The 26,899-nt window shown below is 39.2% G+C and overlaps 2 protein-coding genes across 2 annotated transcripts in view; one reads left to right on the plus strand and one right to left on the minus strand.

Moving 5' to 3' along the window:
* The window catches only part of slc5a10 (solute carrier family 5 member 10), a 32,022-nt gene extending 21,424 nt beyond the window's left edge, over positions 1-10,598 (minus strand). The window contains exons 1-8 of the mRNA XM_017457859.3: positions 10,384-10,598; positions 10,085-10,156; positions 9,517-9,621; positions 9,160-9,219; positions 8,797-8,901; positions 8,540-8,645; positions 6,333-6,413; positions 12-217 (exon numbers count right to left, since the gene is read on the minus strand). Coding sequence (XP_017313348.1) covers positions 12-217; positions 6,333-6,413; positions 8,540-8,645; positions 8,797-8,901; positions 9,160-9,219; positions 9,517-9,621; positions 10,085-10,156; positions 10,384-10,494 — 846 coding nt within the window. The 5' untranslated portion in view covers positions 10,495-10,598. The remainder of the gene's footprint in view (positions 1-11; positions 218-6,332; positions 6,414-8,539; positions 8,646-8,796; positions 8,902-9,159; positions 9,220-9,516; positions 9,622-10,084; positions 10,157-10,383) is intronic.
* A 1,795-nt stretch (positions 10,599-12,393) lies between these two features.
* Positions 12,394-26,899, plus strand: part of si:dkeyp-9d4.3 (caskin-1) — a 31,899-nt gene continuing 17,393 nt past the window's right edge. The window contains exons 1-3 of the mRNA XM_053676234.1: positions 12,394-13,097; positions 25,568-25,619; positions 26,721-26,818. Of these exons, the coding sequence (XP_053532209.1) occupies positions 13,004-13,097; positions 25,568-25,619; positions 26,721-26,818 (244 nt within the window). The 5' untranslated portion in view covers positions 12,394-13,003. The remainder of the gene's footprint in view (positions 13,098-25,567; positions 25,620-26,720; positions 26,819-26,899) is intronic.

The following is a 26,899-nucleotide window of genomic DNA, read 5'->3' on the forward strand; positions in this document are numbered from 1 at the left end:
TGTGTGTTTACCTGATCAGTACACCAGTACCAGGTAGCGAGGATGCTTAATCCGAGTGTCATTCCCGGCCAGGGCAGGTCTCCATGCACTGGATCTCGGAAGAGGTGCATGGCGTCCGGCCGCGGCAGGTGGCATGTCGTGTTCGGGATTATCTTCGATGGCACGGCCTGGAGGTACACACTCTCCAGATTGCCGTAACCACCAATCTTGTTGAATGCTATAAAAACATAAAAAAGAGGATAGAGTGCTGCACATGATTATAAACAAGTGGAGGCAGTGGTGGCTCAGTGGTTCAAGGCTCTGGGTTACTGATCAGAAGGTCAGGAGTTCAAGCCCCAGCACTGGCAAGCTACCACTGTTGGGCCCTTGAGCAAGGCCCTTAACCCTGAATTGCTCAGGTGTATAAGTGAGATAAATGTAAGTCGCTCTGGATAAGGGCGTCTGCCTAAATGCTGTAAATGAAAATGATAAAAGTTGCGATTGTGTATGTTTTCACTCCCGATGTGAAACCCCTTAATTATTTCCGGTGCACCCAGTTCCCATCAGAAGTCATACACTAATCAAACTTGTGCAGTTGACCTTTATGCAAATAAAATGATGCCTGATCTCAATGTGAAGAACGCAGTGTTTTTTAGAGAACACATGTAAACAAACCAAAGTGCTATCAAACCATGTTCCTCATAAAGTTCTGGAAAAAGTATCAATCGTGGATTGGTTATTAAAAAAATATATATATATATATATATATATATATATATATATATATATATATATATATATATATATATCCCAAACTTTAGAAAGAACGGAAATGGAAAGAATACAGCGCAAGCCGTTCACTAAAAATCAGTCACCGGGTAAAGAGAAGCAGCAAAGAGGCCAAGGGTAACTCTGAAATAGCTTGAGAGCAAATCCTGCAAACGTGGAAATGTGGACAAGGTTCTCTGGTCTGATGAGACCAAAACTGAACTTTTTGGCCTTGATGCAAGGCTCCAAGTTTGGTGGAAACCCAACAATCACCCTCAAAACATCGTCCCCTGCTGTGAAGCATGGTGGTGGTAGAGTTATGCTGCGGGGATGCTTTTCATCAGCAGGGACTTGAGGACTGGTTGCGGTTGGAGCCAAATACACGGAAAGCCTAGAAGAAAAGATGTTCCAGCCTGCAGGAGACTTGAGACTGGAGCGTGAACAATGTTACCAAGATCTTGGTGTACTAAGCTGAAAGAGATTGCCCAGAAGAGCAGTAATCACAGCTACGGGTGGTTCTACTAAGTATACCTATACAACCAAAGGGAGGTGATACTTTTTGCAGCCGACCAATGTCTGTTTTTTTTGTTTCATTACGTTATGTCAAACGTTAGACGTGTCAATCAAATGCTAAATGAAAGCTCGTTTCAGTTCCAGGTTGTGCTTTGTACAAAAGGCCTTAAGGAAAAGTTCAAGGAGGGGGTGAATATTTCTGCAAGGTACTGTAAGATGTCTGCGCTAAGCTCCTAAGCAGACAGGATGTCCCAAGCTGGAGCCGTCACACCTGACTCAACTTCTCAAATCTTACTAAATATCTTAATCACTAGTATTAGACATGTTTTTTTGGGGATGTGTAATAGATCTCTGGGAGCAGACAGGGTTGGGCACCATTTCATGAAAAAAAAAGATTCATTGTCCTGACGTATCAGAGGATTCATGACATAAATTTGTATTGCAAACAGCAACAAAACCACAGCTTTTATAAACTGCAGACTGTATAAGTGCTTCACATAATGCAGTCTGGGAAGCGAGAGGTTCACTGGGAGTGTGCTGTTGTGCGTGAAGGATGGGATGACGGACGTTTACTTGGCACAGTGCGAGAGGGGGTGTACGGCATGAAAAGGCAACATTATCATTTCTCCTCTATAATTATTTTTTTCTCTCTGAAACAGTCCCTCGTTTTTGTTATGTTGCCGGTAGGATCAGATGACAAGCTTTGACGGGATTAATGAGTGTTTGAACAACTGATTGTAGAACACTGAATGTGTTTGCGTACACACTATCAGTCTTCATCAAAAAGTCATACAATAAGTAAGGAATAAATCTTCACGGGGTGTGCCGTCATAGTGAAATCAACGGCTGGAGTGGCGGGATTGCCAAATTGCATCGTTTTCCCGTAACAGCACTTCCTGAGGTGTTTTATTCGTTTACCAACACGTAACAATTGCTTTTATTTATTAAAGAAATTCCCGTATTTTATTGTATTAACAAAGATATATAATATATGTGTTATAGTTTTTCACCATCTTCAAGACGGAGGCCTTTACGCTTTGCAGTTTCTTGGTAACTTCGTAGACGTTCCGCAACAATTTAATGTTGTAACAATATACGCATAAAAAAAAGTACATTGTCATTTATTATTATAACTGCAAATTGTAAGTAGAGTCAAGTTGCTGTGGTATAAGAGGAGTAAAACACTTAAAGAGCAATCGCTTGTTAGGGTATACATACTTTTGCACCTCCATATTGAGTAGCTTTTGATCACTGTGTGATCGTCCTACGCAAGCCCGATCTCCGATATCGGCCTCGATGATATTTTTTAGGAATGTTGTACCCATGAGTAAAATCCATGACGGGAAATAAAAGCAGATATCAAAATGATTAGAATCCAAAAATGCGAGGGTGAAGCCTAAGAACCCGCAGGCCTACTAGGAAAACATTACTAACACAGCAACGTGACGAAGGTGACATGACGGTGCACACAATCTGAGGCTTTTGAAGAGCTGCCCTGACTTGCCCCAAACAAGGATGCGATTTATGTGAAAACATACTCTGACAGTCATCCAACAGCGTTTAAAACACCAGAGATAAATCACGAAAACCACACCACAAGAACAAGGCTAAGGATGGTGTTTTATCATTATATGATATGATATCAGGTTGAATAAGTATTCAAATATCTGCTAAACTATGATAAATGCGTAAATAATACGATGATGAAAACGACGACGTTTCAGCAGTGCACTGGATTTATTCAGGGTTCTCCAGACGAAAAAACATTCGACCCAATCGGCTTTTATTTCAACAGTTATGATTTACGGATTATATTTATGTTGAGAAAGTAGCTAAGGCGTACTCAAAAAGTTGTCGGATGATGTCAGGTAATTTGCATATTCGTAGTATATGTCATGTCCATTTGCATTTCAAAACATATTACTTGAAGACAAGATTTTTTTAAAATATAAAATAATAGAGTGTAACAAAAACAGTAGTGATGGGTGATTGGTCATTGGGAACAATGATGATCGGTGATTGGACACCGGGAACAATGGTGATTGGTCGTCGGGAACAATGGTGATTGGTTGTCGGGAACAATGGTGATCGGTGATTGGACATCGGGAACAATGGCGATTGGTTGTCAGGAACAATGGTGATTGGTCGTCGGGAACAATGGTGATTGGTCGTCGGGAACAATGGTCATTGGTTGTCGGGAACAATGATGATCGGTGATTGGACACCGGGAACAATGGTGATTGGTCGTCGGGAACAATGGTGATTGGTCATCGGGAGCAATGGTCATTGGTTGTCGGGAACAATGGTGATCGGTGATTGGACATCGGGAACAATGATGATTGGTCGTCGGGAACAATGGTGATTGGTCGTCGGGAACAATGGTGATTGGTCGTCGGGAACAATGATGATCGGTGATTGGACATCGGGAACAATGGTGATTGGTCGTCGGGAACAATGGTCATTGGTCATCGGGAAGAATGGTGATTGGTTGTCGGGAACAATGGTGATTGGTGATTGGACATCGGGAACAATGGTGATTGGACGTCGGGAACAATGGTCATTGGTCGTCGGGAACAATGGTGATTGGTCATCGGGAACAATGATGATCGGTGATTGGACATCGGGAACAATGGTGATTGGTCGTTGGGAACAATGGTCATTGGTCATCGGGAACAATGGTGATTGGTTGTCGGGAACAATGGTGATCGGTGATTGGACATCGGGAACAATGGTGATTGGTCATCGGGAACAATGCTGATTGGTCGTCGGGAACAATGGTGATCGGTGATTGGACATCGGGAAAAATGGTGATTGGTGATTGGACGTCGAGAACAATGGCGATTGGATGTCAGGAACAATGGTTGCTAGGTTTGTTGCTAGGGTCATTTATTTATTTATAAAGTTGCTAAAGTCACCAAATCTAGCAGGAAAACAACAAAGTCAGCAATGCTTCTTGTACATTACCTCTAATATCTCGAACAACCAAACTATCAAACATCTCGCTGAAGAAAAACTTTCCTCCGAGGAGTTTCGATTCCCTCGAGAGAAAACTGACAGGCAAAGGCGTGTTTGGAATTTAGAACAGTTAACAGGAAATGTTGCCACAAAACCCCCAGAGGGATTCAAAATTGCTCAGAACAGAGTCAGGATTTCCGCTGACCTCCGTCGACCTGGATTTTTATTCATTTATATATTTCAATCAGAACGAAGGCAAAAATAATCGGACGTGTATTGTGTTGCGTTGCACTTTTGAAGTCGCCTGGAAGAAAAGCGAGGAAAAAGGCAGCGTGGTTCCTGAAGCGTGTTACTGAGCAAGACAAATGAGAATAACAGTTTTGCTTAATGGTGCAAGTGAAAGCTTAATAGCGCAGATCTTAAGCGCTTTCCTGACATGGGTCTCTCCTCCCATTTCACTTCGTTTCATTATCAAGAACATTTCCTGGGCATGCTGGTGGAGCTAATCACGAGGAACTTATCAAAGCACAGGAGAAAAACATGTCTTAAAGCAGCAAAATAGTTCAGAGCTGAAACACGTCTTTTTTTACGACTCTCACAGGTTTAAAGATGGATGTCTATTTAAGGGAAGTTAACGTTGCGATATCATGATTTCACCGCATGAATGTGCAAACAGGAATGTACATCCTTTTTCAGACACACACACACACACACACACACACACACACACACACACACACACACACACACACACACACATAACCCTGTGATCACGCCATCACATGATGTTTTTCCTTCTCTGTTTGCTTTTGTATGCCTTGAGACTGAAGGAGACGAGGTGGTGTGATAAAGTGGAGTTCCAACCTGAAGTTATACAAAGCAGTTTCCCGACTATTACAATTTATTACTAATTAAAGAACGCCACATCATACTGGTGTAAATCGATCGATAGCGCCGTCGGCGCCGACACGTTTGTGAGAAAATCCCCAGTCCTGTAGACTTCCTCGTGCTGTTACAAAGCGCTGCTACTGGAGACTCCTTAAATAAAATCGTAAAACGAAATAAATGTCTCCTTACAGGAAATGTTACGACGGACCCCACTCGGTTCTTTAATCAACGTTATTTACGTCGAGCTTTCTCGTCCTGAAATCTCCACACACGGGACACGTTCGGTCTGACTTGACTTCGGTGCTTGGACCCCTAAATATAATAACTTCATCAACTGTAGAAAATTCTACCAATCACAGACCCCCATCTGGTGAAAAACTACGCTACGTACAACTAATCTGAAAGTGTTCTATATCCGAGGAAGGCGTTAACTAGCCGGGCGAGCTCTGCTGAAGCGAACACCACCATTTATATCAACAACAATAGCTAGCTAAGTTGGGGTAAATAGCTAGCTAGCTAGCTCATATTCATCCATGCATGTTTACAGCTACATAGTTAGCTATCTAGCAAATATTCTCATTACACATTACACATTTAGATATATTAAACTAACATTGAAGTTTAATGTAGAACGTTCGCACTGTAAAACATAACATCAAAAGATCAAGCTAGCTAGTCTCTCTCACTCCGCTAGTCTCTCTCACTCCGCTAGTCTATCTCACCCCGCTAGTCTATCTCACCGAGCTAGTCTGTCTCACCCCGCTAGTCTGTCTCACCCCGCTAGTCTGTCTCACTCCGCTAGTCTGTCTCACCCCGCTAGTCTGTCTCACCCCGCTAGTATATCTCACTCTGCTAGTCTATCTCACTCCGCTAGCTAGCAGCTTAGTTGTATGTATGTTTCTGAAGCTGGAAATGCCAATATTTCCACTGTCATTTCCTTTGAAACGTTTAAAAACTGAAGCTCAATCGGGCCAGGGCGGTTCGTTCGTCTCCACGGTCTCAGACACCCTGACTTTCAACAAACTTTCTTTTAAAATGTCAAATTTGCACATCTTTTACAGTAATTGCCATATAGAATATCATTTTCTGGGCTTAAATGCATTCTTTTTATTATTATTATTATTATTATTATTATTATTATTATTATTATTATTATTTAGTTGCATATTTCTATAAAAGTAAAAGTACTACGATGGAATGATAGCTTTGTAGGAATATAACTGACTGACCTGTTATGGTGAGGATGACCGCGCCGATGATCATGATGAAGGTCTGGAGTGTGTCGGTGTATATCACAGCAGCTAAACCACCTAGTAAGAGACATTTTTTAAAAATAGGTTTATCTTAAAACAGATATTACGGATCACATCCAGGACTATAACTCCCTTCCGACGTCCTAGCGTGTGTGGGTCGTTGGGTCGGTCGTACGATTGCGCTCCCGAAGTGGCGTACCGTTTTTCTTGCAGCGACTCGAACGCCACGTGAGCGTTTCCAGACGTTCTGTACATTATATGAATGTCAAACGGATCAGAGTTTAATCCGGTGACAGTTGAATGAAAGAGTACACATTCACCGCCTTTAACTTGCCCTGCATTCCATTACTATTGTTAACACGTCCTTGTTGACTTTTTACTCGGAAGTGTTTATTGATGCCGTGGATTAGAAGGGAGAGAGCGTGTGTTACTCATTTCCTTTGAGTCATACGGTATATCGGCACACGAGTTAGCTAGCTAACAATCTGGATTGCTAAATAACATAGCTAGCTACCTACTGTGGAGTGAAATGATACTAATAAATGTTCTAAAGCAAATCTACTATATGTAAAAATCCAAAGACCATTGTAAGGATAATTGGAAGTTTAGTCACGTGTTGTGGACGACGTCTTTCGGAATTAACGTCCAAAAGTACAGATCTCGTGGGTAAAAATAAACTAATTTTGGGAGTATTTTTGGAAAAGTCCACAGCGATTTCAGATATCTCAATGTGACATTTCAGCCACTCACTTTATTATATATCAGAACGGGGAAAACAAACAAATGCCCAATATTGAGAATTTACTAATACTCTGATTGTTTCTACAAGTTTCTTATTGTTTTGATTTATTATTATTTTCTGCCACTCCTGATTCGTCAGTTGCCTAGCATGCTAACACCAATTGGCACATGCTAAATCACACCAATTATCTCTTTCTTTTCAAACTGAACAGCCTTGCACCGAACAATGTCTGTATCTTAACTGGCTGATGGTCAAAACAATAAGGATCAAATTAAATATGTCAGTAAGTGAAGTGAAGGTAAGAAAGAAATTAATCAAGTAATTTAGAAGAACTAAGTCAATACAAGAAAATAAGTAAAAATGAACAAACGTAAATAAGTAGGAAGTAAGATTTGAGTAAGTAAGTAGTTAAGTAAGTAAAAGTATGCAAGTGAGTAAATCAGTACAAAGCAACTAAGTTAGTAAGTAAAAGTGATCCTGAAAGTAAGTCATTTAAAGTAAATAGTAAGTCGGGAAGTTGAATGAAGTAAAGTTTGTGATTAAGTCAATGTCAAAAGTTAAAGTTCTAAGTAAGTAACAATTAAGTTAAGAAAGTAAAATTCTATAGGTAACTAAGTAAGAAGTTTGTTATTCAAGCGAGTAAACGTTTATAGGCAAGTAAGCTAGTTAGAATAAGTAAGATGTAAGTAAGTAGATAAACATAAACATAAGTAAGACTTCGTTTTTTTTAAGAAAGGTTAAGTAAGAATTAAGTAAATAAGCAAGTAATGTCTATAGGTATTACTTTTATCTTATTTTACTTATGTTTTACTTCTTACCTACTTTTAAATAATTACTTACCTATAGACGTTACGTATTATTTATTTATTTATTTACTTCTTACTTACTTACCCACAGACATTTATTTACTTAATTCCTACTTGAGGTTTCTCTACTTAATTAACTCTTACGTTTATTTTTACCTACTTACTTACATCTTCCTTATTTTATTCATGTCTTACTTACCTATAGACTTTCTTTACTTAATTACTTACATACTTTTAACTTATAGACTTTCACTTGCTTACCTTCAGACTTACTTATAGACTTTATTTACTGACTTACTTACTTTTACAAAATTACTTACCTATTAACATTACTTTCATAAAGAAAAGTCAAGTTAAAATTAAGCAAAACGGTCTATTTAAGTGAAGTAAAAAGTAAATAATTAAGAATTTATTTAAATAAGCAAGACATGAGTAAGTAAATAAACGTAAAGGTAAGTATTAAGTAAATAAGTAAGACGAGTAAGTAAAGGTAAAAGTAAGTACGTAGTAATAACATAGGTTAAAAAATAACTAAGAAGTTAAAAAAGAACTAAGAAAGTTAAGTAAGTTAGTTAATAAGGAAATAAGCAAATTGTAGCTGCTGTGTGTAAAGCATAAGTTTTGGCACCTCTCACCTGCAATAGTGTAAAATGCTGTGACCACCAGCATGAGGACGGTGGAGAGGTAAATATTCCAACCCAAACACACCTGAATAAACAGGGCCCCAGAATACAGGTCTGTCTGCGCGCACACACACACACACACACACACACACACACACACACACACTAGATATCATATATGTAATTTACATTATCTGTATGTGTGCAGGTAGGATGCCAGATATGTCAAGTGTGCGTGTGTGTGTGTGTGTGTGTGTGTGGACACTCACTGAGATTTTGGTAAACACGGATAACATCAGACTGAGAGCTGACATGTACATGCGAATTCTCTCTCCGCCAAACCGCCGACCCAGATACTCGGGCATCGTGACAATCTGAGAGTGTGTGAAAGAGAGTGTTTGTGTGTGTGTGTGTGTGTGTGTGTGTGTGTTTGAGAGAGAGAGAGAGAGAGAGAGAGAGAGAGAGAGAGAGAGAGAGAGAGAAAGCAAGAGAGAGAATGAGTGAATAACTTCTGTGTTTCGAATGAAGCATTTCTACCTGCAGGCCCAGTTAATAACAAATTAAAACAGTTTTGTGTATCTGTGTGTGTGTGTGTGTGTGTGTGTGTGTGCGTTTTAGAGCTTCAGACATACCCCACAGGACACATACACTGGGACAAAGATCCAGGCCAGGGCCAACAGTACATAGGTTGCCTAGAAAGAAAATCGTGCGCGAGTGCTTTAATAATCAAACCGGCCTCTGTCGCCCCCCGGTGTTCACAATAATAATAGCACCCTATAGATTTACAGGTTTACACACTATGGTCATTGCTGTTATCAGAAAATAAACCAACAACAGTGTGGTGTGATGAAGCAAAATTGCTGTTACCACCCAGATGTTGATTTTTTTTTTTCCATGAACAGCACATCCTGAAGTCTTTTATTCGTCTTAATACAATGATTAAAAAATGAAAAGCACACGGAGTGATCTGAACTGACGATGAGACTCACGTTCCATTCGAACCCTGCCACAGCGATGCCTCCTGCTGCCCCGGTGCCAGCCAAACCGATAAACAGTCCCGATCCTTCACTACTGGCAAACAGAGACGCTCCGATCTACACAACACACACACACATGCACGATTACAATGTTTACGAATGAAAGAACTACATGTCGTAACTTGTTTATTAAAGATTTATTCGAAGGTAGATGTAACATTCACTAGTTAAAATAAATCTTTAATATTTTCGACAAAGTAGAACATCGCACAATGAAAACGTTTAAGTTAATAAAGAGTAAACACACGATACAACGTTTTATGGGTTTTTTTTTGTATAACTGTTAATATTTGGAGCTAGAATTATTTATTACGTACGCGTGAACATAAGAAATGTTGTTAGTTGTTTATTAAAAATCTAATTATTGCTTAAAAAATCAGCTTTAAAATACGACTTCCTTCATTTTTTTTTTAAGATCACAAATGTTAGTGGCGTTTAATAGCAAAAAAAATGTTTTGTGGAAAGTTTTGAAAAAAAAAAAGAAATAAAATAAATTAAATTATGGATTGTTTTCTCTTACCGGCCACCAGGCCATGTCTCTGCCAGCCAGGAAGTAGCCACTAAGAGTGTTTCTGCTTACTCTGCAAGATGACTAACACACACACACACACACACACACACACACACACACACACACACACACACAATTCACAAGTTTTTCAGATTTACTCATCAATGTTGAATTGAATCCAAATGAGTTGAATCAACTCATAATCACACATAATTTTCATTTTACTATCAGTGTAGAATTGCCAGTAGAGTGGACACACACACACACACACACACACACACACACACACGTCAATCGGACGTTCTCACCCATATTCCGACAGCAACGTTGAGCAGGAAATATGCGCCGATCACGATGATATCAGAAACGCTGAATGACTGCGAGAGAGCGAAGAACTTCGTGGTGGCGTTTGACGCCATGATGACCCGTCCACACGCTCGACGACACGCACGTGAAATGGAGGGAGAGGGGGAAAAAAGAAGAAGGGGAAAAAAAAACGGAAGGAGAGAGGGAGGGATACGGCTGAATTGATGATTAAACGCATCAGTCTAATGAGGCGACTGGTGTGCTCACATACGAGACGGAAAGACAGGCAGAGAGGCCGTGGTGCTTTTGTTGGATCTGGGAATTTAGGTTTGGATTTGGTCACGCACGCACACACACACACACACACACACACACACACACACACACACACACACACACCAGGTGTGTTCCCGCAACACCTAATGTGGCTGAAGAAGTCGAAATAACACCTCTAGACACTGTTAACAAGGTCAATGATTGACTCAGAGTCTCTGGTGCTTACCCATTACACTCACACACACACACACACACCATTAGCATTAATCTTACACAAGACACACACAAACACACATCATCTATTCGTTCTAGGCAACAAGACACGTTCGAGTTACATTGGAACATATGTGACACTAAAATTTGATTCGAAAATACATTTTCCAATCGTAACCCGGATTCAGGAATCTGCTGCGCGTGACCTCAGACGAATTCGACTTCCTCGCTCAGTTTCAGCGCTGTCGAAAGTGCAGCTCATTGTGTTCTGAAAATCATACAGATTTGATAAAAAGGTCGAGCGTTCATAACAAACAAAATGGAGTCTCGGAGGCTCCCGCATCGAACCTGACACAGCTATAGAGTGAATATTATTTATTTATTAATTTATTTTTTAAAAAGAGTAAACCAGGAATCATCCAGCGTGCCATGTTTTTCGACGCATCTTTGTTCCGCTGTGTTTGATGCAGCAGGTGTGTTTCCTTTCGCCAGCCAGGCACACATACAGAAGAGCTAATATCATTAACCAGGGTTGCCAGGTTTCAATATAAAATCTCAAAAAACAAAACAACAACAACAACAACAAAAAAACATTCGGTGATTTGAAAAACAAGACTTCACTGGGGAACAAGGTCACTGTGGTGCGCACACATTTCCGATATACGCATGTTTTTTACTCCATCATTCCTGTTTCCATCTCGCAATCTTTACATTGGAAATGTGTCATAAACACACTGTCTGCACTTACACTTTGCCTTCGTTTGAAGAAAATTCTGATTGAATTCTGCTTTAAAACAAGATCTTGATGCCCGTGGAGTATTTTTTAAATCATAAATGTGATGTCCGTTTTTTGTAAAGTTCTTATTTTTTACCACTAGGTGCAATAATGGAATCGTGAAGGAGGACGGTTCATATTTGTTGAACATCTGATGGTAGTAGTGGAGTAGATTTGTCACCATCCCTGTTCCTGGAGATTTTACCTTCATGAAGATTTGAGCGGTGCTAATCGTTGCCTTGAGAAGTTCTTGACCAGTTCATTTTGGTTGGAGATGAAACGTGCAGGAAGGTAGATCTCAAGGAAGAAATCTTGGTGACCACTGGTGAACTTTATGTGGCCATGGCTCAACCTCACCTCACGTTCAATGAGCTGCAATTCGTTAAACCACCAGCAGGTGTCGCGCTAATGTAAATACAGGGAAAGGTCCAGGAGTGATGTAGGTTAGAGCCGAGCTCAAATTAGACATCCGCTCCAGTTCCGCGTGGCACCGTTACATCCTTAAAGCGACGGATGAAATGAGAGTCTGGAATGAGGTGTGCTGAGATGTGCTTGATTACTGCTTCCATTAGCATTCGGCAAGGAAAATGCATTCGTTTCAATTAGTGATTAAACATACTAGACAGCGGGAGCGCGCGCACGCGCACACACAAACACACACACACACGATTGCACGCACGCGCACGTCTCTAATATTAATCTGTCAAGATCATGCATGGGGAAAAACGGGGCTATTTGGTCACACCCCCCACCCCTGCTGCAGCACCATAAATTTAAGCAATACGCACACGCGCGCGCGCACGCACGCACATGCACGCACGCACGCGCGCGGATTTACAACCCCTCTCCAGCGTCCGTCCGCGCGCACATCTCATCGCATCACATCACATCACATCTGCCCGGATGTTTACGTAACAACACCGTCGCCTTAGACAGGGGTCAGAAACCAGAGTAGGCACCGCGCTACGACATTTTATTTATTTATTTATTTATTTATTTATCCATTTGCAGTAACAGTCCATCCCTTTAACCTGGAGACGACCGCGACCTCCGTCACATTCCTTCATACGGGATTTATTATTGGTTGTTTATTCTAATCGCGCGACCACATGTAGCACATCCTTTATTATTATTATTATTATTATTATTATTATTATTATTATTATTGACAGAACCCCGGAGCGGTTCTCTCACAGCGCGGACACCGAGTTTCCCCGGTGATGGAGGACGCGGGTGGAGCGGCTTTGGCGGCACCGTGGCGGTGGCCGAGCCCTCGCGCGAGGATGCTCTGGATGTAGAGGACGCAGCGGGCGCTCCTGTGTGTGTGTGTGTGTGCGCGTGTGTGTGTGAATTAAAATATGGGGAAAGATCAGGAACTCTTGCAGGCGGTGAAGACTGAGGACCTGCTTATGGTGCAGCGGCTACTGCAGAGACCCAAACACGGCAAATCTAGTGAGTGTTCACACACACACACACACACACACACACACACACACACACACGCACGCACACGCCCATCCGTGCAGGCCATGGGGCACGCATGTGCGTTTACAGCAGCGTTAAAATGATCACGTGCAGCGTGGCGTTACCTGTCCGTTACAAGCGTCGAATTTGCTCATAGAGTGTCGCATTGACGGTCAATCAGAACATCACATAGTTAATAAAGTGCTGAATTACTTTTGAACAGAGTTCAGAATTCACACCTCCAGCGTTGGATTCAGAATTAGTGTTGGATTTCTTAGTGTAGCTGAAAGTGTTGTATTCATGCTTACAGTACTGAATTCCTGCTCACAGTGTAGTTTAATACACAGCTTTGAACTGGCTCTTACAGCGTTGCATTCGATTGTACAGTACTGAATTCCTGCTTACAGTGCTGAATTTCTTACAGTGTTGACTTACCTTTAACAGCGTTGAATTTAGATGTACACTGTTGAATTAGCACTAAGTGTTGAACTAGATTTCACAGTACTGAATTATTGCTTACGGTGTTAAATTAGCTCGTACAGTACTGAATTAATGCTTACGGTGTTAAATTAGCTCGTACAGTACTGAATTAATGCTTACGGTGTTAAATTAGCTCGTACAGTACTGAATTAATGCTTACAGTGTTAAATTAGCTCGTACAGTACTGAATTAATGCTTACGGTGTTAAATTAGCTCGTACAGTACTGAATTAATGCTTACGGTGTTAAATTAGCTCGTACAGTACTGAATTAATGCTTACGGTGTTAAATTAGCTCGTACAGTACTGAATTATTGCTTACGGTGTTAAATTAGCTCGTACAGTACTGAATTAATGCTTACGGTGTTAAATTAGCTCGTACAGTACTGAATTATTGCTTACGGTGTTAAATTAGCTCGTACAGTACTGAATTAATGCTTACGGTGTTAAATTAGCTCGTACAGTACTGAATTATTGCTTACGGTGTTAAATTAGCTCGTACAGTACTGAATTATTGCTTACGGTGTTAAATTAGCTCGTACAGTACTGAATTAATGCTTACGGTGTTAAATTAGCTCGTACAGTACTGAATTATTGCTTACGGTGTTAAATTAGCTCGTACAGTACTGAATTAATGCTTACGGTGTTAAATTAGCTCGTACAGTACTGAATTAATGCTTACGGTGTTAAATTAGCTCGTACAGTACTGAATTAATGCTTACGGTGTTAAATTAGCTCGTACAGTACTGAATTATTGCTTACAGTGTTAAATTAGCTCGTACAGTACTGAATTATTGCTTACAGTGTTAAATTAGCTCGTACAGTACTGAATTATTGCTTACAGTGTTAAATTAGCTCGTACAGTACTGAATTAATGCTTACAGTGTTAAATTAGCTCGTACAGTACTGAATTATTGCTTACAGTGTTGAACTAGTTCCTTATGGTTGAATTTCTAATTGTTTAATTAGATTTTACAGTACTGAATTCATGTGTATAGTGTTGAATTAATGCTTACTGTACAGTACTGAATTATCTCTGACATTGCTGAATTACTGCTTATAGTGTTGAATTTCTTCACCTGTTGAATTAGCTCATAAAGTGATGAATTCCCTTGAGCTGTTTTTAATTCAGTCGTACAGTGTTGGATTCAGAATTAGACTGTTGAATTAGCTCCTACAGTCCTGAATTAGCTCCTACAGTCCTGAATTAGCTCCTACGGTACTGAATTTAGACAGAGTTTTCACTTGCAGCATTGCATTAACATTAAATCAAAACATCAAAATAGTAAGTGTTGAATTCACTCCTACAGTGCTGATTTTTTTTACTTACAGTGTTGAATTTAGACATACACTGTTGAATAATTTCTTAATGTGCTAAATTAGGTCTTACAGTGTTCACTTAGCTTGGAATAGTGCTCGGTTAGCTTCTGCAGTATTCAGTTGTATCTCAGTGTTGAAATTTCTGTCACAACATTGAATTCACACCTACAGAATTCCTACAGTTCCTACAGTTTTCCTGTCAGTCTTACAGTACTGAATTAGTTCTGTGTTTATTTCAATATTACAGTACTGAATTTGTTCTCAGTGTTTAATTCAATCTTACAGTACTGAATTAGTTCTCAGTGTTTATTTCAGTCTTACAGTACTGAATTATTTCTCACAGTGTTTATTTCAATCTTACAGTACTGAATTAGTTCTCAGTGTTTATTTCAATCTTACAGTACTGAATTAGTTCTCAGTGTTTATTTCAATCTTACAGTACTGAATTATTTCTCACAGTGTTTATTTCAATCTTACAGTACTGAATTAGTTCTTAGTATTTTTTCAATCTTACAGTACTGAATTAGTTCTCAGTGTTTATTTCAATCTTACAGTACTGAATTAGTTCTTAGTATTTTTTCAATCTTACAGTACTGAATTAGTTCTCAGTGTTTATTTCAATCTTACAATGCTGAATTAGTTCTCAGTGTTTATTTCAATCTTACAGTACTGAATTATTTCTCACAGTGTTTATTTCAATCTTACAGTACTGAATTAGTTCTTAGTATTTTTTCAATCTTACAGTACTGAATTAGTTCTCAGTGTTTATTTCAATCTTACAGTACTGAATTAGTTCTTAGTATTTTTTCAATCTTACAGTACTGAATTAGTTCTCAGTGTTTATTTCAATCTTACAGTACTTTATTAGTTCTTAGTATTTTTTCAATCTTACAGTACTGAATTAGTTCTCAGTGTTTATTTCAGTCTTACAGTACTGAATTAGTTCTCAGTGTTTATTTCAGTCTTACAGTACTGAATTAGTTCTCAGTGTTTATTTCAGTCTTACAGTACTGAATTAGTTCTCAATGTTTATTTCAGTCTTACAGTACTGAATTAGTTCTCAGTGTTTATTTCAATCTTACAGTACTGAATTAGTTCTCAGTGTTTATTTCAATCTTACAGTACTGAATTAGTTCTCAGTGTTTATTTCAGTCTTACAGTACTGAATTAGTTCTGTGTTTATTTCAATCTTACAGTACTGAATTAGTTCTCAGTGTTTATTTCAGTCTTACAGTACTGAATTAGTTCTTAGTATTTTTTCAATCTTACAGTACTGAATTAGTTCTGTGTTTATTTCAATATTACAGTACTGAATTAGTTCTCAGTGTTTATTTCAATCTTACAGTACTGAATTAGTTCTGTGTTTATTTCAATCTTACAGTACTGAATTAGTTCTCACAGTGTTGAAGTCACTTTTGCACTTGTGCACTTTTACTGCTACACCATAGAATGAACACGTACAGCGCAGATTTCCCTCAAATGATGTTGAATTAAACACCTTCACGGTTGAAAGAACTCCCCGCGTGTTGCGTTAATTCTTGCAGTGCCAAAATAACAGCAGCAGTAATGAATTAACACTCACAAGTTAATCACTGTGGGTTTCAGTTCTGGTTGCTAGGTTTTTATAGGCATTTCCAGTGGCGGATTACGGGTTTATTCTGGGATATCCGTCTTTCTGTGCTCGTGTGATTGAGAAATAGAATTAATTCAACACTGTGAGAGTTTATTCAACATTGCTATAAGTGACTTAACGCCGTTCATGCAACCATCTCTCACAATCGATATTATTGGGATAATACTGTGTGTTGGTTCAGATGATAAGCTAGAGAGGGATGGGATGGCAGGAAGGGGATTATGGGTAAGAAGGCACCAGATGTCCATCGTAATGAAGTGTTTGAACTGTATGAGGGGATGGAGAGAGAGAGAGCGAGAGAGAAAGAGAGAGGCTTCATTTGACAGCACTACAAAATTGATTCTCATTTTAAAAATTTTCTTTACATATTTATTTCCTTTACATTTGATTATGCAAATGAGCCCAAAAGCAATCACACACACACACACACACACACACACACACACACACACACACACACACACACACATGTCTATAATTGAAATACAATTACCACCTCCAGTGCCGGGTAACATCCCAGGTGGTAGCAGAAATTGCTTCCTGCCATGGAAGGAGGAGCTGCTAGAAATGGAAGCAGGGCATTCGGTGTGTGTGTGTGTGTGTGTGTGTGTGTGTGTGTGTGTGTGTGTGCGTGTGTGTGTGTGTGTGTCAGCCCTGCTTAAAAAGCTCATCCCTTACACATGAAAAAAAAAAAAAAAATCTGTGTCACCTTGAGCATCTCGAAAGGCCAGACATGATTAGTAAACAAGAGAGAACCCGTGTTCGAAGGTGACGTTGCAATTCGTTGAAAATAACTAGCAAAAGTCATTGTTGAGATTAGGGGAAGAAATGTGCGTAAGTTCCTGTAACGACATGTTTATTTAACATTTATGGAAGGAGTCTCCAGTGTCAGCGAGGTAAAGCAGTATCTACAAGTTTTCTGACGTCGCCGGGACAGAGGGGTTTACACTTTTTGTGGTTTCTTGGTAACATGATAAGCGTTGTTGTTGTTATTGAAAGCAAAACAGAGAAGCTGGTGAGGGAAGGACTGTTTATATATTACAGTACTGAATTAGTTCTCACAGTGTTTAATTCAATCTTACAGTACTGAATTAGTTCTCAGTGTTTATTTCAGTCTTACAGTACTGAATTAGTTCTCAGTGTTTATTTCAATCTTACAGTACTGAATTAGTTCTGTGTTTATTTCAATCTTACAGTACTGAATTAGTTCTGTGTTTATTTCAATCTTACAGTACTGAATTAGTTCTCACAGTGTTTATTTCAATCTTACAGTACTGAATTAGTTCTGTGTTTATTTCAATCTTACAGTACTGAATTAGTTCTCAGTGTTTATTTCAGTCTTACAGTACTGAATTAGTTCTGTGTTTATTTCAATCTTACAGTACTGAATTAGTTCTGTGTTTATTTCAATCTTACAGTACTGAATTAGTTCTGTGTTTATTTCAATCTTACAGTACTGAATTAGTTCTGTGTTTATTTCAATCTTACAGTACTGAATTAGTTCTCAGTGTTTATTTCAGTCTTACAGTACTGAATTAGTTCTCAGTGTTTAATTCAATCTTACAGTACTGAATTAGTTCTGTGTTTATTTCAGTCTTACAGTACTGAATTAGTTCTCAGTTTTTATTTCAATCTTACAGTACTGAATTAGTTCTCAGTGTTTATTTCAATCTTACAGTACTGAATTAGTTCCTACTGTGTTTATTTCAATCTTACAGTACTGAATTAGTTCTCAGTGTTTAATTCAATCTTACAGTACTGAATTAGTTCTCAGTGTTTATTTCAATCTTACAGTACTGAATTAGTTCTCAGTGTTTATTTCAGTCTTACAGTACTGAATTAGTTCTCAGTGTTTATTTCAATCTTACAGTACTGAATTAGTTCTCAGTGTTTAATTCAATCTTACAGTACTGAATTAATTCTCAGTGTTTATTTCAATCTTACAGTACTGAATTAGTTCTCAGTGTTTAATTCAATCTTACAGTACTGAATTAGTTCTCACAGTGTTTAATTCAATCTTACAGTACTGAATTAGTTCTCAGTGTTTATTTCAGTCTTACAGTACTGAATTAGTTCTCAGTGTTTATTTCAGTCTTACAGTACTGAATTAGTTCTCAGTGTTTATTTCAGTCTTACAGTACTGAATTAGTTCTCAGTGTTTATTTCAGTCTTACAGTACTGAATTAGTTCTGTGTTTATTTCAGTCTTACAGTACTGAATTAGTTCTGTGTTTATTTCAGTCTTACAGTACTGAATTAGTTCTGTGTTTATTTCAGTCTTACAGTACTGAATTAGTTCTCAGTGTTTATTTCAGTCTTACAGTACTGAATTAGTTCTCAGTGTTTATTTCAGTCTTACAGTACTGAATTAGTTCTCAGTGTTTATTTCAATCTTACAGTACTGAATTAGTTCTGTGTTTATTTCAGTCTTACAATACTGAATTAGTTCTCAGTGTTTATTTCAGTCTTACAGTACTGAATTAGTTCTCAGTGTTTATTTCAATCTTACAGTACTGAATTAGTTCTCAGTGTTTATTTCAGTCTTACAGTACTGAATTAGTTCTCAGTGTTTATTTCAGTCTTACAGTACTGAATTAGTTCTCAATGTTTATTTCAGTCTTACAGTACTGAATTAGTTAGGGTTAAGGTTAGGTTTAGAGCAAAACAGAGATGCTGGTGAGGGAAGGACTGTTTATAGCTGCAGTAACGTGAGCGAGAACAGGAACTTGTTCCGCAACGTTAAGTGAAACCGTAAATGGATAAAAGTCCAACATGTCGTTGTCAAATTGCCACGTAAATCGTTGGGAAGGAATAAAACATTTCGGGACGTCCGGTTATAGGAAACTGCGCATGTTATGCGCTGAAGAATGAAACGTCATACTTTTTTATCCGTTTATAGTTGCATTTAAATGATGTGGAACTTCAATGTGAAACGATTTAGTTCCTGCTGTAATTTAGAAAAAACTGCAAGCTCCTCGGAATATCCTGCGATCGCAAAAATCGCTAAATTCCTAGAGGGACCGAATAATGCAGAAATAATGATTATAGTCTTTCGTGGCATCATGTAGGAGACGCCTGATAGCGGATTCTCAATGCCGTTTTGAATTTGTATTGCCACAGGTTCATTTGCAAGACATCGTGACATTGTTTGGGTCTTCCTTGGTACCGCGAGAGGCTAACATCCATCCCCGTGGAACTGCCCGAATCTAACGTCTCATATTATTCGACTGATTGATATTCCGCTCTGGAGGCTTATGAGCCCGAGGTCATTTCACTTACTGCTTTTAATTTGATCATCGCACCGATTTCCCCTCTTTCTCCTTCCAGTCATTTCCCTCTGAAGCCCATGTGAAAAGTCAAACGAGCGAAAGCAGGCTAAGTTTCTGGGTTGGCATTGAATCGGAGCTATAATTAGAACATCTTACCGTCGATAATGCACACCGTTACTACGTTTCCCGTTAGGAGACCGTTTAGATGTGGACGCATAGATAAACAGCGGTATCTAGAGACGGACGACAGATTAAAGGGGAAGAGCATCACGTAAGTGTAGCGATTGAAAGTCGAACGAGAGGTTGTTATTAGGGAACTGGCGAGTTTTTAAACAGAAATAGTTACTAAAGTACGAGGAAGACGATCCAGTAAACAGTGGTTTCTTAGCGATTGAAGTACGCAGCATGGTTTCCGTAGAATCTGAAAGAAAGGAAATGGAAAACTTAATAAAAGAAATGCCTGGAGTTTACCGTAAAACCTCGTATATACGCGCGACACAGTTTCTACCTGAGACGAGTGATTAGTACTACAGACGTGAACGTGTGTATTGTTCATATTTCAGTATTTCATCTTGAGGTGATAGAGCTTGCAGACGGAATGTTCTACATTATTATTATTATTATTATTATGTAGCGGGTGAGCTGGAATCAGGAGCTGGAGTCGTGACACTGGACACGTCTGGACTCGCACACACAATCCCGACTGTTTTGATTACGTGTGCGGACTTGACTAAAATATCATTTTGAATAAAAAGGCCCAGAAGCGAAATGTATCGTACTGTCTGCCCCCCCCCCCACACACACACACACATGACACGCCTATTTAGTCCATTTGTGGAGCTCTGACAGAAAAATAAATAAATAAATAAATAAAAGGAGAAGGGATTTTTACTTAGGACAGGCTTTTACTGTTCTTAATGCGAATTTCCCCTCATCAGCATGTACCCGTTTGTCCGAGTGCATTCTCTCAGGGCCTCTGTACAGACTGTGTGTGTGTGTGTGTGTGTGTGTGTGTGTGTGTGTGTGTGTGTGTGTGTGTGTTGTCAGTGTACAGAGTGAACTGGACATTCCAGAGCAAGCGAAAAGTATACGCCAGAATGCATCAACTCGACAGGCCGTGAAGCATCAATGCACTCACATGAGAGAGAAAGAGAGAGAGAGATGAGAGAGAGATGAGAAAGAGAGAGATGAGACAAAGAGAGAGAGAGATGAGAGAGAGAAAGAAAGAGATAGAAAGAGAGAAATGAGAGAGAGACAGAGAGGAATAGAAAGAGAAAGAGAGAGAGAGATGATAGAGAGAAAGAAAGAGATAGAAAGAGAGAGATGAGAGAGAGACAGAGAGGAATAGAAAGAGAAAGAGAGAGAGAGAGAAAGAAAGAAAGAAAACACTACCTGATTTACTGTGGAGGGAAATTTGACCAAAAACAGGGATGTTTTTCAAAACAAAACAAAAAGTAATACTACTTTTAGGTTTAATTATTCGTATTATTTTTACACATTTCTGAGTGATATAAAGATTTTTTTAAAATGCGGTTTATTTAATGATTTATATCATGTCCAGACAGTTTAAAAATGAACGCTGAAAAGGAGACACGTGAATTTTTTTTTCTTTTTAGAAAGAATATTAAGATTTTACAAATTTTTAAAGCTTAAGTGCGACATTTGAACAAATTCACTCCTTCCAGTCGGTGTCCAATTCAAATTTTTTTTTACATTTAAAAAATTAAATTTAATTAAATTTTAAAAAAAATTCACGATAGAAAAGCATTTTCAGAATGCTACAAATTAATTAATGAACTAATGACTAGTTCAGGAGAAATGCCTGAGACGAAACGTTATCGGATAGCGAATATTACTAATACGAACGCTTGCGAAATGACCCTAGTCGCCTAGCAACCGTACAAGTCTCCTGACGTTCACGACGCGTCGAAAGCGTAACGGTTTAAGGATACAGCGCTGTAAGTTGTAACATCAAGCTGAGGGAAGTTATTCGGCTAAACGTACGGCCGTCACCCGGCTGCTTTCACGCTGTAGATTGGGAGGCTTGTTCTAAAGTGTGCAGTTAAGAGGTTTTATTTTCCCGATGAAAAGGTTCCATTTCTCTCGTATCATCATCCTACGTTTAAGCGAATTAACCACGTTTGTTCATAGCGGTATTATTATTATTATTATTATTATTAAAATCTTTAGCAAGGGTGCCAATACTTCTACTTCACACACACACACACACACACACACGTGTTGAAGTGTGTGATGGTGATGTGAGTGATGTAACTGGGTGAGTGATACGAGCGAGAGAGGAGAGAAATTGGCTCGGTGCCTCTCTGTTGTCACACGCTCGACACGAAATCGACACGTGCGTCACATATGAGGTCAGACAAGTGGAAAAAGCAATTGTTGTGCCACATTCTCACACACACACACACACACACACACACACACACACACACACTCTTCATTTAATGAGGGTCTAGTTAGAGTAGCAATAGCCTGCGGAGAATGTAAGAGAGAGTTGTGTGTGTGTGTGTGTGTGAGTGTGTGTGTGTAAATATATCCTCAAATTATTATATTGCCAATAATAATTTAAATTAAAATATATAAAAGTTGTAAGCAAAAGGAGCCCCAACATTCATTAAATACTGAATAAAAAAAAGAAGTAAAAAGTTGAATATATATTTTATTTATATTGTTTGTTTGTTTGTTTGTTTGTTTGTAGCGTGTCACAGCATTAGAGCGTATGCTGTGCTCCAGGAAGCGGACGGATGGATGTCTAACAACATCATTTGAAAAAAGTAATAACTTTAATGAAAAGATATACAAGGATATGAAATAAAAATTACGTCGACGACGTAACGTTGAACGCGAAAGGAAACGATGTGCTGCGGTTTCTGTCGTTTGTTTTATTTTATTTTGTAAAATAAAGTATTTTCTCGTTTATTTTGTAAAATAAAATAAACAAGATGCTCCTACTCTGCTTGAGCCGTTTAATTTCTCATAAAAGAAAAATGAATGCATGAAAGAAAGAAGGAAAGTAAACCAAAAAAGAAAGAAGAATGAAAGAAACATGGACGGATGGAGGGGTCGATATATATGAAACTAAAAGAGAGAAAGAAATGAAAACGAAAAATAGATACAGATAGGGAGATAGAAGTGAAACAGAAAAAAGAAACAGAAAGAGAAATGAAAAAGAAAGAAGGAAATTAAGGAATAAAAATAAAGAGATATAGATACAGTAGATTGATAGACAGACAGATACGAAACAAAAAGAAAGAAAGAAGAAGAGAAGAGATGAAAGAGCGGCAGAAAGAAAAGCAGCAGTAAACATGTGGGCGCGGTGGAAAAGTACGGAGACCCTCAAGGGACACGGTGGTGGAAAAAGGGGGACGCAAAACTTTCTCGGGAGAACGCAAAGGATTTGTGAGAGAACGCAAAAGCTTTGAACATTTTTTCTCTCATCCCAAATTTTTTCCTCCACCGTGTCCCTTCAGGGGCTCCGGAGAGAAGTGCCAGAATAAACAAGGAAAAAGATACGTTTTAAAAAGAAAAGACCACGGGCAGATTTTCTCCACATCACGCAGGACATTATTACATTTACAGTGAAAGGATCTGAGAGTAGAGAGAGAGTGTGTGTGTGTGTGTGTGTGTGTGTGTGTGTGTGTGTGTGTGTGTGTGTGTGTGTGTGTGTGTGTGTGTTGAGATTACAGCACTTGTCCCAGATTGTTCCACAGAGGAGAGATTAAACGTCTCTTTAGATAAAAACAGAAGCAGGACACGCAGAGTTCCGACACGCCGCTGAATCCCGGACTCTGATTGGCCGGGAGCTGTTCTGGCGTTTTCTACAAACAGCAGCGCGGGTTTTACGTTCTAATACGGTACGTGACCGTTTCCATAGTAGCTTGTGTAAACGTGTGTAAATCATCGCTAAGGTGAACTTTTCTCTGAGGCGATGTTTATTTACGGAAGGAGTCTCCGGCGTCTGCCGTACCGGCCCCTGTTGCTATGGAAACGACAACGTACGGCCGGAACTACGGTCAGACGAAACGCTGTTATAGGAAACGAATCGACACCTCGTATCACGCACTCAGACCCAGAGTTCGGTTCAGGATCCTGTACGGCAGCCCATCATCATCATCATCATTTCCATGGAAACTATCTCCTAGGAGCGTGTAGTGATAGAGATATGAATAATTTATCATGTCTGACTGTTTTCCCCAAACACCTCACGCTGAGTGTGCATGTGTTCATGTGTGTGTTCAAGTGACTCCGCCTACTTTGTGTCACCATAGAGATGTTAAATGCTGCTGTTTGATCTTTTGTCAGGTGTTTTAAGCCACCTTGTGTGTGTGTGTGTGTGTGTGTGTGTGTGTGTGTGTGTGTGTGTGTGATAAATCATCAAGCAACTGTAGGAGTGTAACTGATGCAAAATATCATGTTGTAAAGCTATTAAACTTTTTTATTCAGAATTTTAAATAAAAGAAAACAGAAAAACAAATAAAAAAAAGCTCGTAATTAGCTAACGAACGTTAATTAGATACAAACGAATCAATCTGAGAATCACGGAGCGTGAAAAACGCTGGTTTATGTGCCATGGACTGAATTCATGAGCATGTTAAATATAATGAAAAGCATTATTAACGGTGCATGCACACACACACACACACACACACACACACACACACACACACACACACACACACAAATAATACTATTTCAGTGTTTAACGCAATATCTTCCAGCATTTACATATTTTTCCAATCTTCATCCCTCCACACACACACACACACACACACACACACCCTCTCGTTTTCAGTCTCACACTCCCTTTGAGAAAGCTGCCATCTGGACCAATCTCATTTTGCACACACACACACACACACACACACACACACACACACACACACACACATACACACACACAGAATCTGGCATGCTGCGTTCACATCTGGAGTCTAGAGCGATTGGTAACGGAATCTGGTTCTTAACTATAAAATACATTTCTGTTATGCACCATTGGGTATTTTTACTCTAGTGGAACCGTTATGTGTGTGTGTGTGTGTGTGTGTGTGTGTGTGTGTGTGTGTGTGTGTGTGTGTGTTAATATCTAGCCATGATGCAAGTTTCATGCTTGTGTAATTACTAAGGAGATCTACCTACTGCTTTTCGGATTCCCTACAGTGAAATTTCATCATCAACACTTTTACAAGCGCTGGCGTTTTTTTAAAATTTTCTCCCCCTGCCCCCTAACATCCATGGAAACGAGACCTTTGTTCCCCAGGACTAAAATCGTAACGTGATTATAAGTAGATTAAATTTAATTAGATGTAAAAGAATGGCTTCGTATGCATTTATCCGGTCTGAAAAACATTCCGATTATGGTTAAAATAACAAGCTATTTGGCGGAGCGCCCTCTGCTGGCGAGTCCCTCGACCCGTCCTCGCGGTCTACTATATGAGCTGTTGAAGACGTCGGAGCGAAAGTTACGCACGCGCTCGGATTATCGTGCGTTTCATGCTTCAAAGATTTCCGGATTTTTCTTGAGTAGACGACATTTTTATTTTTATTTTGGAAATAGTGTTAATAAAATGTCTGACCCTTATTATTAGAATAGCACTTGATCCAGCACATTGTATTTGTTTATATCCTGCGCTGATAGATCCTTCACTGTAGCTACGAGACACTCATTATTAACAATTAACGTCGTAGTGGAAGCGTCACGAAGTAACGAAGCCGTAATTTGTTTCTGTTCCTCTGTCATTCAGAGCTCCTGGGTTCGGCCAAGCGGATCAACGTGAATTTTCAGGACACAGACGGGTAAGTTCGGGTAAACAAGTTCAGACGCATGTTCTAAACACACAAACGCGTGACAAATGAATGGGGAAAAACAACGTAACGTGTATTATTGTATTGGTTTTGATGCGGTAACAAGTATAGCAAGTCCTCATGCCCTGCCCCGTGCTTAGGGGGCGGAGTCATCCTGGAAGACACCATGCCCATCAATACAGAATATTATAAAGGTGATCAGTCAGAAGAACTTTGCGTTGATTTTAGGGATGAGCGGACAACAAAATAAATAAATCCCCACCGTAGGTTATTTTTTAAAAAGACTTTATGTATAGGCAAGGGTTTAAAATTTTTTTTTAGAAAAATAAATAACAGTCTCCGGTGTGATCACGCTCGAGTTATATTTATACTTTATTCTAAACAATCACGAAAACTGATCAGACCTGCGTGTCCGAGCTCGTAGCCGAACGCACTCGTACTTATCGGCCTGCGTTAAAACCTTTCCTCATTTTAAAAGCGTGAAGTGACGAAGCGCTTCAACGCTTCACAGGAAGTGCTCAGCGTGCTCAGCGTTTTGATGCTAACGCTAATTATAATGTAAGCATTTTTCAAGAGAGGAATAAAAACCCAGCGATGTTTATGAATGTAAAATGTTAAATCGTTTAGCAGTGTAGGGTTCATAAAAAAGGCCCTTCTCGAAGAATATGTGCAAAAGTACGTCCAAAATGATTTTTAAGTGACGTTAGACGAGATTAAATGTAGCTATAAATGGATACAAAATAAATAAATGTTGTTTGGAGATGTGCTGTTGTAGGAAAGTAATCAACTTCAGGTTGGTAACAATAGACTTTCTTTATTATGTAATAGTTGGTTAATGGGTTAATGAATGGATGAAGGATGTACAGTACAGTGTGTGTGTGTGTGTGTGTGTGTGTGTGTGTGTGTATGTGAGAGAGTGTGTGTGTGTGTGTGTGTGTGTGTGAGAAGCTCTTACTAATGGAAGTAGGTCAGAGTCGTGTGCTCAGTTTGTCAGTTAGGGAGTAGAGAAAAAGTACAAGCACAGCTCCATGTGTGTGTAAAAAATTGCATGGTGTGTGTGTGTGTGTGTGTGTGTGTGTGTGTGTTTTGCAGGTTCTCGGCCCTTCACCATGCTGCTTTGAATGGTAATATGGAGCTGATAGCTCTGCTGTTGGACTCACAAGCCGTCGTTGATATCAAAGATCAGAAAGGTGAAAGTAATAGACACACACACACACACACACACACACACACTCACACACACGTTAATGGACGATGTCTGTTTGTCGTTC

This window comes from Ictalurus punctatus, chromosome 26, assembly GCF_001660625.3.
Source record: "Ictalurus punctatus breed USDA103 chromosome 26, Coco_2.0, whole genome shotgun sequence".
Classification (NCBI taxonomy): Eukaryota; Metazoa; Chordata; class Actinopteri; order Siluriformes; family Ictaluridae; genus Ictalurus; species Ictalurus punctatus.